The following is an 11,016-nucleotide window of genomic DNA, read 5'->3' as shown; positions in this document are numbered from 1 at the left end:
TCACATTCTGACAGTTAGATCACCTGCCCGTTATCCTTACTCTCTGTTCCTTGCTCTGAAAATTTTCTTCCCAGAGTTTGCTTGGTGGAAATTATGGCTCACCCAGGACTGGATGCCAGATTAGTGGACAGAGGCAGTGGAGAGGTCAAGAGAAATAGTGGTGAGATAGACCTGGAAGTCATCAGCAGACATGTGGCACACGATGTCCTGTCTCTAAATGATATTGCTGAACAGCAGCATGTAGTTGAGGAATATGAGATGGCCAAGGATAGATCCTTGGGGAACTTGTAAAATACTTGTTAGGAACCACCAACAGAGTGCAGCTGAGGAAACTGAGTGTAGACTTGGAGTTTGCTGAGTGAGGTGTTTGGTGAAGAGGGGAAAGGAGATGTTTGTTTCTTTTTTCTATCTTTCTCACCCTATAGAAATTGGTTCTTACTCTACTATGATGAAAGGAGCTCACTTTTTGGTGAGTATCTGGTAAGTAGACGTTTTATTCTATCCATAAGGTTTAAAATAATACACAAATTGGTGGTAAAGCTAATAAAACAAATTTAAAAAACAGCATAAATAAGTGCATAATATAATTAAATAATTATTTAAAACACATTAAGGATGGCAGGACAGTGATGTGTCAAGGCTGCAGCATGTGGGAGTTTCTGGATAACATTGTGATCCAGGGTAAGCAGTAAGTGTTTGCAGCCCGAGGAACTTCAGCTCAGAGTCATTGAGCTAGAGGTTGAGCTGCAGACTCTGTGACACATCAGGAAGGAGGAAAGTTACCTGGATGCTATGTACCAAGAGGCAGTCACACCATTAAGGATCTTCTGATTTGGTCAGTGGTCAGGGACATGAGAGAGTGAGGCAGGTAAGGGGACCCAGAGGTCTCTGCAATTGCCCAGTTGGTTTGAAGTTCTCTCAGCTTATTTGGATGAGAGTGGGCTGCAGGGTGGATGAGCAAACTGACCATGGCACCATGGTACAGGAAGCTATTCAAGTGGGGGGAGCAAAATGGAACATGCTGGTAGCAGTGGACAGTATATTGAGGGAGATTGACACTGTTTTATTGCAGCAAAGAGCAAGAGTCCAGGCGGCTGCATTGCCTGTCCAGTGCCAGGGTTCGGGACATCTGCTAGAGAGAAACTTGCAGTGGGAGAGGGGAGATCCAGTTGTGGTCCATGTAGGTGCCAACAACATAGGTAGAACTAGGAAAGAGGTTCTGCATAGAAAGTATGAGGAGCTAGACATTAAATTGAAAAGCAGAACCTAAAAGATTATAATCTATGGATTATTAGCTGAGCTGCATGCAAATTGGCACAAGGTACATAAAATTAGAGAAATGAATACGTGGCTGAAAGACTGGTGTGGGAGAAGGAGGATCCAGTTTGTGGGGCACTGGCACCAGTACTGGAGAAGAGAGAGGCTGTAGCGTTGGGCTGGTCTACACCTGAACTGTGCTGGGACCAGTGTTCTTGTGAGCTGCATAACTAGAGAAGTAGAGAGGGTTTTAAACTAAGTAGTGGGGGCAAGGGCTTTAATGTGGAAAGATGTGTTATATCAAAGAGTAGAAACCGGTAAGAGAGGAAAATAGTGATATGGGAAATGAGGGTTGGAGAATGACAGGAAGGGACAGAGAGAAAAAACCTAAGAATGCACCAAGAATCAAGACTAGATTTTTCAAAGATAACAAAAAGACAAAGCTAAACGTTCTGTATCTGAATGTGCATAGCATTCATAACAAAGTAAACAAATTGATAACACACATTGAAGTAAATAAATATGATCTGACAGCCATTATGGAGATGTAGCTGCAGGATGACAAGGATTGGGTCCTGAATATTGAGGGGTATATGACATTTAAGAAGAATAGGAAGCTAGGTAATGGTGGAGGGGTAGCACTGTTAATCAAGGTTGGCATTTGTGCAATAATTAGAGATCACCTTAGTTCGACAGATCAGGATGTTGAATCGGTTTGGGTGAAGATGAGGAATAGTAGGAGAAATAACTCCCTAGTGGGAGTGGTCTACAGGCCCCTACCGTAACCATTATGTAGGACAAAGTATGCAGGAAAAAATATTGGGTGCTTTGATAAAGGGATGGCAATAACCCTGGGTGATTTTAATCTACATATAAACTGGAAAAATCTGATTGTCAGTAGTCGCCTGGATGAGGAGTTCATAGAATGCTTTTGAGATAGTTTCGTAGAGCAGCACTTTCTGGAACCAACCAGAAAACATGTTATATTAGACTTGGTACTGTGTAATCTGACAGGATTAATTAATGACCTCAGATAATGGGGAGTTAATAGTAGATAATAAGGAAATGGTGGATGAAATGAACAAATATTTTGCTTCTGTCTTCACTATAGAGGATACAAAAAACATTCCAGTCATAGCTATAAATCGGGAGGTGGAGGGGAGAGAAGAACTTGAGGAAATTACAATCACCAGAAAAGTGGGACTGAGCAAACTGATGGCACTGTGGGTTGACAAGTCTCCAGTCCAGATGGACTTCATCCTAGGGTCTTAAAAAAGGTGGATAATGAGGTAGTGGATGCATTGGTGTTAATTTTCCAAAATTTGCTAGATTCTAGAAATGTTCCATCAGACTGGAAAGTAGCAAATATAACCCCTCCATTCATGAAGTGGGGGATGCAGAAAACAGGAAACTATAGGCCAGTTAGCTTGACGTCTTGTGGGAAAGGTGTTAGAGTTGGTCCTTAAAGAGGTGAAAGCTGGGCACTTTGAAAATCTCAAGGTAATCGGGAAGAGTCAGCATAGTTTTATGAAAGGGAAAAACATGTTTAACCAATTTATTAGAGTTCTTTGAAGGAGTAACATGTGCTGTGGATAAAGGGTAGCCTGTAGATGTACTGTATTTGGATTTCCAGAAAGCATTTGATAACGTGCCACATCAAAAGTTATTGCTGAAAGTAAAAGTTCATGGGGTAGGGCATAACATATTAGGCTGGATAAAAGATTGGCTGTCTGGCAGAAAATAGAAGAGTATGCATAAATGGGTCTTTGTCTGATTGGCAGGATGTGATGAGGGAGTCCCATAGGGGTCTGTGCTGGAGCCTCAACTTCTTATAATTAACATCAATGACTTAGATGAGGGAGTGAAGGCGGGGTAGCTAAATTTGCAGATGACACAATGATAGGTATGCAAGTATGTTGTGAACAAGACATAAGGAGTTTGCAGATGGATATAGATAGTGAGTGGGCAAAAATCTGGTGGATGGATTATAATGTGGGAAAATGTGAAGTTGTTCACTTTGTAAGGAAGAATAAAAAAGCAGAGTATTACTTAAATGGAGAATTACTGCAGAATTTTGAAGTGCAGAGGAATCTAAGTGTGCTCGTGCATGAATCACAACAAATTAGCATCTGCTACAGCATGTAATCAAGAAGACTAAAGGAATGCTATCCTTTATTACAAGAGGAATTGAACGTAAAAGTAAGGATGTTATGTTTCAGTTATACGGGCCATTGGTGAAACCACATCTCGAATATTGTGTGCAGCTTTGGTCTCCTTATTTAATGAAGGATGTTAATGCATTAGAGGCGGTTCAGAGGAGCTATACTAGATTGATACCTGGAATGAACGGGTTGTCTAATGAGGATAGGTTGGGCAGGCTGGGCTTGTTTCCACTGGAGTTTAGGAGAGTGAGGGGTGACTTGATTGAGGTATATAAGATCCTGAATGGTTTCAACAAGGTGGAAGTGGAAATGATGCTTCCTCTTGTGTGTGAGTCCAGAACTAGTGGGCGCTTTTAAAATTAGGGGTCGCCCTTATAGGACAGAGATGAGAATTTTTTTCTCTCAGAGCGTTGTGTGACTTTGGAACTCTCTGCCTCAGTAGGCAATGGAAGCGGTGTCACTGAATATTTTTAAGGTGGAGATAGATAGATTTTTGTTAGGCAAGGGAATCAAAGGTTATCAAGGATAAATGGGAATGTGGAACTCGAAACATAAACAGATCAGCCATGATCTTATTGAATGGCGGAGCAGGTTCAAGGGGCCGAATGATCTACCTCTGCTCCTATTTCGTACGTTCATATGTTCGTATTTCTTTACATGTGATTCTCTGATTGTGATTGGGTAGGTAAATGTGGAACCAAGCAATTCCACTCTGCTAGAAAACACAGAAGTATTGAAGTGGAATATCCATGGTCAACTGTGTTAAGGGCTGCTGACAGAAGCAGGAGGAATCATGACACGAATAAATGGGACCACTTAATTGGTGGAATTGGCCATTTCCTTTTTGAAACTGACAACTGTTTGACTAGAATGGGACTCTCCACTTAGAATTAGACAGGTACTATGCTCTGGACAAAACTGCATTGACAAGAAAATTACAGTGTCATGATCCTTGTGGGGATCCGTAAACCATAATAACCAAATTTACTGGCCAACCCCAGATGAGGAAATTACTGGACAAGATTTCATTTTTTGTAACTTTTACTTTAACGTGAGTCAGAATCAATGTAAGTTAAACACAAATTAAAAGGATATCTCATGGAGTTACTAGGCAGTCCACTTCTCTTTCCTCTTTAGACTTAGTCAATTCTCAGAAGACAGCAGCTTCCACGAAATTATAGTTTTACCCATGCAGTCTTACGTCTATGGTACACTTCTTTCTGGAACCTTCTCAACTCTTCTCTCCAGCTTTTCTGTTTCACTGTCTGTCTGCATCTGTGAGTCACATGGCTTCTGAATTTTAACACCTTTTCTGTTGGTAATGCCTAAATTTCAGATTAAGGGTTGCCAGGTCACATGAACCAGTACTTCCTATTACCCGAAAGCTATATTATTTGGAAAGATGATGGTGTAGTAATAATGTCACTAGACTAATGTAATAACTGAAGGTATAGCCTCTCCTACTGCCTATCAGGTGTCACGTGATTGTTCTCGGAAGTTCTGACCAATGAGCTCTAAACGTGAGTAATCCAGGGGGTCGGGGCTTCTTGTCGAGGACCTGGTTCAAGCATGTAGCATCTGGAAAGCTCTCAGTAATAAAGTTTATCTGTTTCTTGTTGAAACCTATCCAATACATCAAGTCATTACATTTGACGACGGGGGTAAAGTATCTCCAACGCTGCACCTCGCCTTGTTAATATGAGTACATCAAATCTTAAGAAAAAAGAAAAGACTACTCACCAGTCATGTGACTCTTTGGCAGAATTGATCCTTACAGTGCGACTATAGAAGACTGGAGCCAGTATGTAGAGCACTTTAGTTTTTATTTCATAGTGAACGAAATTACCACGGAGAAGAAGTAGAAAGCAATCCTTTTGAGTGTGCTTGGCAGCAAGATATATAATCTTATCCGCAGCCTGACGGCTCCGAACATGCCCAATTCTAAGTCCTTTAATGAATTAGTGCACCTCGTGAAAACACATTCCCAGCCGAAGCCACCGGTAATAATGCAGAGGTTTAAGTTTAATTTCAGACTTAGGGCCCCAGGAGAGTCCATCACAATCTCTATTGCAAAGTTGAAACAGTTGACAGAACACTGCAACTCTGGAGATACATTAAATGATATGCAGCAGGACAGATTAGTTTGTGGAGTCCATGACGACACTGTTCAGCACTGTTCACTCGCAGAAGTTGACATCTATTTGAAGCGCGCCCTGGGAATAGCACTAGCCATGGAAAGTGCGGCAAGAGACTCGCAGTCTTTACAATATGTATAACATGGTGCTGTTCTTCCTATGGGGTGGGAACCTACTGCCGGGCATGGCACGAAAACCAGAGACACAGCAGCAAAGCAAGAGACAATGTCCACTGTTAGAAAAACGAAAAGGCCTAGTTGGAACACTTCAGCAACGACTCCAAGGTTAATCTGTTATAAATGTGGGGAAGATCACCTGCAGAATCAAGGAGCAGAATGCCATTACTGTCAAAAGAAAGGTCACATAGTGAGGCAGGTTGAAGTCAAAACAGCCCGTAACATAGCAAACCAACTTGACTGAATTGAAAAATACAGCAGAACCTGAAGCTGCTGATACTGACATCTATTCTCTGTTTAACGCCATCGCTGTAAAAACTGAATCTATCACTGTCACAATCCAGGTTAATGGGAAGTCACTAATAATGGAAGTAGATAACGGAGCCTCAACCACTGTGGTGGGAGACCACACATTTAAATATCTAAATGAAGGTACCCAATCACTGAATCTGGGAGTGGACAACCGCTAAATTGAAGACATATACTGTGGAGAATCTATATAGGTAAAAGGTATCGCCATGGCACCAGTGTCTTATAGGCAACAGGCAGCTCAGCTTCCAGTGACAATAATGACAGGAGAAGGACCGAGTCTTCTGGGATGAGACTGGTTATAAAAAATCAAGCTTGACTGGTCTGAAATATTTCACCTGAGAACAGGAGGAGTTCTCAAACTGCTAAGGAAATATAACAGTGTATTTCAGGATGAGTTAGGAGAATTGAAGGACCTTCACATGCTGCAAGGATCCCTCAGGTCAGAGCTGGTTCCTGTGGCAAATCATGAAGCAAAACAAAATGAACTTAGTGCCATCCTGAACAAACTGAAGAAACAGTTGGCAGAGAAGGCTCAACAATGTTCAATATTCCAGGAGGAAGACAAGAGATAGAAGAAAGAGACTGAACAGCTGAAGCATCAGCTGAATGAAAGTTGGGTTTCGATATTATCTGCGTATGAATACACTTTTATGCGTCATCCAGGCTTACATATTGCAAATGCAGATGCATTCAGTTGTCTCCCATTACCAGATAGCATTGTACATGCTCCAGTGCCACAAGAAGTTGTGATTGTACTGAATTTCTTGGATTCTTCACCTGTTTGTGCAAAGTAAATTAGAAATTGGACAAACAGAGATCCAATTTTGTCAAAATTCAGAGACCTTGTATTGCAAGGGTGGTCAAATTCACCCGTGTCTGAAGAAATGAGACCATTCCATGCCCGAAAAACAGATTTAAGTTGTCAAGGCGGAATCTTGTTGTGGAGATCAAGAGTTGTCGTCCCTTTGCAAGGGAGAGAATCACTCTTGCCAGAGCTTCACTGTATACATCCAGGCATATCAAAGATGAAAATGCTTGCCTGAAGCTATGTCTAGTGGCCAGGCATTAACAGTAACACTGAAAGCATGATTAATCAATGTCTCCAGAGGTTGCCTGTTTCAGCTCCACTGCATCCATGGGAGTGGGCCTAGTCAACCCTGGGTTAAATGACATATTGATTATGTAGGACTATTCTTAGGTACCATGTTTTTATTGATCGTGGATGCACATTCTAAATGGATGCCTATGTATGAAGTCAGATCACTGACATTGAGCGCAACTATCGAAAAGCTGCATCATTGTTTTAGTATACATAGCCTACTGGAAGTTATCATTTCTGATAACGATACAACCTTTATCAGTACATAGTTTCAGAGATTCATGACTTTAAATGGAATCAGACATATTAAAACAGCACCATATCATCCCTCATCAAATGGTTTAGCTGAGTGAGCTGCGCAAAAGTCTAGAAACTCGACTTTTCTGTTTTCTTCTCAGTTATTGTACGATGCCTCGTTCAACTACGGGTTTAATGTCATCTGAATTATTGGTGAACTGCCTACGTACAAGGTTAAGTCTGGTGTTTCCAAATTTAGAGGGGAAGGTGGAGAAGAATCGGAGTAATCAAAAATTGAATCACGATGTTCATAGCATAGCTCACATATTCACTTTTGGAGACACAGTTTTCATGCAGACTTTTGGAAGTGGACCTTTTTGGGTTCCAGGAACAATTGTCTCAGAAACTGGTCCCTTGTCCTTCCAGGTGGAAGTGGAAGACCGATTGTTCGGAAACGTGTGGACCATCTTCGAAATAGAGAGACATTCCAATAACCAGCCCTTCCGCCTGTGATTAATGTTGAACCATTAAAGCCTGAGGTGACAGATCGACCTAGAATAGATATGCCTGATGTCTCAGCAGATTTGCCAAACCCCAAACTGCCATTTTCTAATGATGTTTCTGGTGCTACAGTTTCTGATCATGTGCAAGAACCTCAAGTGGTAGAGCTACACCAATCTAACTGAATAAGGAAAGCACCTCAGAGACTTAATCTTATTCACTTGTATATGTTGTTGGATATTCAAATGTTCTCTGTAAATAGAAATTGTAAAAAAAACTAAAGGGGAGGAAATGTTGTAACTGGAGGTATAGCCTCTCCTGCTGTCTATCAGGGGTCACATGATGTTCTTGGAGGCTCTGACCAATGAGCTCCAAGCGCAGGTAATGTGGGGGGGCAGGGCTTCTTGTCGAAGACCTGGTTTAAGTATGTAACATCTGAAAAGTTCTCTGTAATAAAGTTTATTTCTGTTGAAACCTGTCTGGTGCGTCAAGTCATTATACCTAGTAATCCAGAGACCCACCTAATGCACTGAGGACATAAGTTCAAATCCCACACATAGCAGCTGGTGGAATTTAGATTCAATTAATAAATTTGGAATTATAAAGCTAGTCTCAGTAGTGGTGAGCATGACAGCTATCAATTGTTTTAAAGACCCATCTGGTTCACTAATGCCCTTTAAGGAAGGACATCTATCAGTGTTACCTGAAACAAAAACAGAATTACCTGGAAAAACTCAGCGGAACTGTTGAAGGGTCATGAGGACTCGAAACGTCAACTCTTTTCTTCTCCGCCGATGCTGCCAGACCTGCTGAGTTTTCCAGGTAATTCTGTTTTTGTTTTGGATTTCCAGCATCTGCAGTTTTTTGTTTTTATCATTGTTACCTGGTCTGGCCTACATATGACTCCAAAGCCACAACAAAGCGGTTGAATCTCAACATTCCTCTGAAATGCCCCAGCAAACCACTCAGTTCAAGATGGGCAACAAATGTTGACCTAGGCAAATCCCATGAAAGAATAGATAGAAAAAATATTTAATCCTATTACAAGAGATACAAACTCTTGAAAGGCTTTTTCAAATATTTCTAAAAAACAGTTGCAGATTTGGCAAAGAGTTTAAAGTAATTACAAATGTTCCTTATTGTTACTGATTCTGGGTTAAAGGCTATCACAATAGACAAAGGCATGACTATCCCAAATATAGCCTAGTTAGATCACTGAAGCAAAATCAGTTGGTGGATATGAATAATGGAAGCAGGAGTAAACTTTCAAGAGATAAACAAAGCTAAGCCAATAAGCAAGTGAACCACACCTTATAGAAGATTTGGCAAGTTTAATAATGCAGTTGCATTGCAGGATATAATAGGATGTGTCTGTGAATTAGAATGGGAAATAAACTAAATGTTTAAGGGCCGACGTACCTTAGAAGTGATGATTCTTATACTACTGATGATGATCTGTAGCTGTCTTCTATTAGGCAACAGATTGATTGTTGGTGAGCTGATATATTTGTGATGATACTATTGGATGTAAGATATGTACCTATCTTTGCTGAACTAACTCACCTGAAGTGTGATTGTTGTATGTGGAGAAACTTAATGCTAAATAAACAATTAATGCTTTAACCAATCAATTTATTGGTGTGGTTAACCACATTCAAGCCAAAGTCAAAGGCTAAGCGTCGCTATGGTGGACGAGAAGAAATCAGGAGCGGCCAAGAAGGGGTCCAAAAAAACCATCAAGAAAACGCCACCAAAGGGCGGCAAGAAGAGGAAGAGATCCAGGAAAGAGAGCTACTCCATCTACATCTACAAGGTGATGAAGCAGGTCCACCCAGACACCGGCATCTCCTCCAAGGCCATGAGCATCATGAACTCGTTCGTCAACGACATCTTCGAGCGCATTGCCGGCGAGGCCTCCCGCCTGGCCCACTACAACAAGCGGCAGACCATCAGCTCCCGGGAGATCCAGACCGCCGTGCGCCTGCTGCTGCCCGGGGAGCTGGCCAAGCACGCCGTGTCGGAGGGCACCAAGGCGGTGACTAAGTACACCAGCTCCAAATGAAACGCCACAATGCAGTGAACAAAAGAACTCCCCCTTCCCTAACTAATAAAGCACAGTCTAGCCTGCTAAATAGTGGTCAGTATTGAGATATCTGAGAAAGGGGCTTTCAGGTCCTGACACTCTATGTTGTGACAGTCAGCACTAGCTTGGTGTTTGTATATTTGTGATCTTATTTTAACAATCTCATATTTGTTTCACTACATATAAATATGAAAAACATGAAGAAATCTATTTTTATTTACAATTTAATAATCATGAGGCTGTCCTTCTGGAAAGAATCATGTGTATCATGCACATGGCACCTAAAATTGTATTTTGCATGGTTGAACAATGGAACCAACTCTTCTGTGTCAGTCACCTCCATGTCCTGTGCATAATTTCATGTCATAATGGCTTAACATTGTTCTGGACACAATTTAGTGATATATGCAAAACCCAGAAGTCAAACCTTAAATCAAGCTAAGCCCACTATCCCCACCCCCTTTCCGATCCCCTTTTTTCTAATAATCATTATATATTTTTTAATATATTTTTTATTTTCTCACCTATTTCTATTATTATTTTAAAATATTTATTTCCATCCATTGTTTTATCTTTTAGCCTATTTTGATCCCTTCCCACCACCCCACCCCCACTAGGGCCATCTGTCACGTGCTCATCCTGCTTTCCACCCTTAATGTCACCATTAGCACATCCTTTAGCTAATATCTCCACCATCAACACCCCTTTGTCCTTTTGTCTATGACATCTTTGGCAATCTCTCCTTTGCCTCCACCTATCACTGGCCCTCTGTCCAGCTCCATCTGTCCCACCCCCCTTAAACAGCTTATATTCAGTTCTGATGAAGGGTCATACAGACTCAAAATGTCAATTGTATCCCTCTCTGCAGATGCTTTCAGACCTGCTGAGTTTTTCCAGCTATTTTTGTTTTTGTTTCAGATTTCCAGCATCCGCAGTATTTTGCTTTTATCTTAAATCAAGCTAACTCAATTGATTTCAAAATTGTCCATTTAAAGTGATCACAGAAATATACATGGCATGGTCTTTATTTGGTATATTAGGTTTCAGTTTTAAT

At 41.1% G+C, this 11,016-nt stretch overlaps 1 protein-coding gene across 2 annotated transcripts; it reads left to right on the top strand.

The window, feature by feature from the left end:
• Positions 1–7,941: 7,941 nt before the first annotated feature.
• On the top strand, positions 7,942–9,941 carry LOC121283446 (histone H2B 7). Of its 2 annotated transcripts, XM_041198028.1 has the most exons (2): positions 7,942–7,956; positions 9,576–9,941. In XM_041198028.1, exons 1-2 carry the CDS (start codon positions 7,942–7,944, stop codon positions 9,939–9,941), a joined length of 381 nt encoding a protein of 126 aa, XP_041053962.1. The 2 variants fall into 2 exon arrangements, with proteins under 2 accessions (XP_041053962.1, XP_041053969.1); XM_041198035.1 differs by lacking the exon at positions 7,942–7,956 and having other exon boundaries at positions 9,564–9,941.
• Positions 9,942–11,016: the final 1,075 nt, after the last annotated feature.

The sequence above is a fragment of the Carcharodon carcharias genome, chromosome 1 (assembly GCF_017639515.1).
Source record: "Carcharodon carcharias isolate sCarCar2 chromosome 1, sCarCar2.pri, whole genome shotgun sequence".
NCBI lineage: Eukaryota > Metazoa > Chordata > Chondrichthyes > Lamniformes > Lamnidae > Carcharodon > Carcharodon carcharias.
The sequence above is the reverse complement of the archived record's forward strand: the minus strand, read 5'-3'. Positions and strand labels throughout refer to the sequence as shown.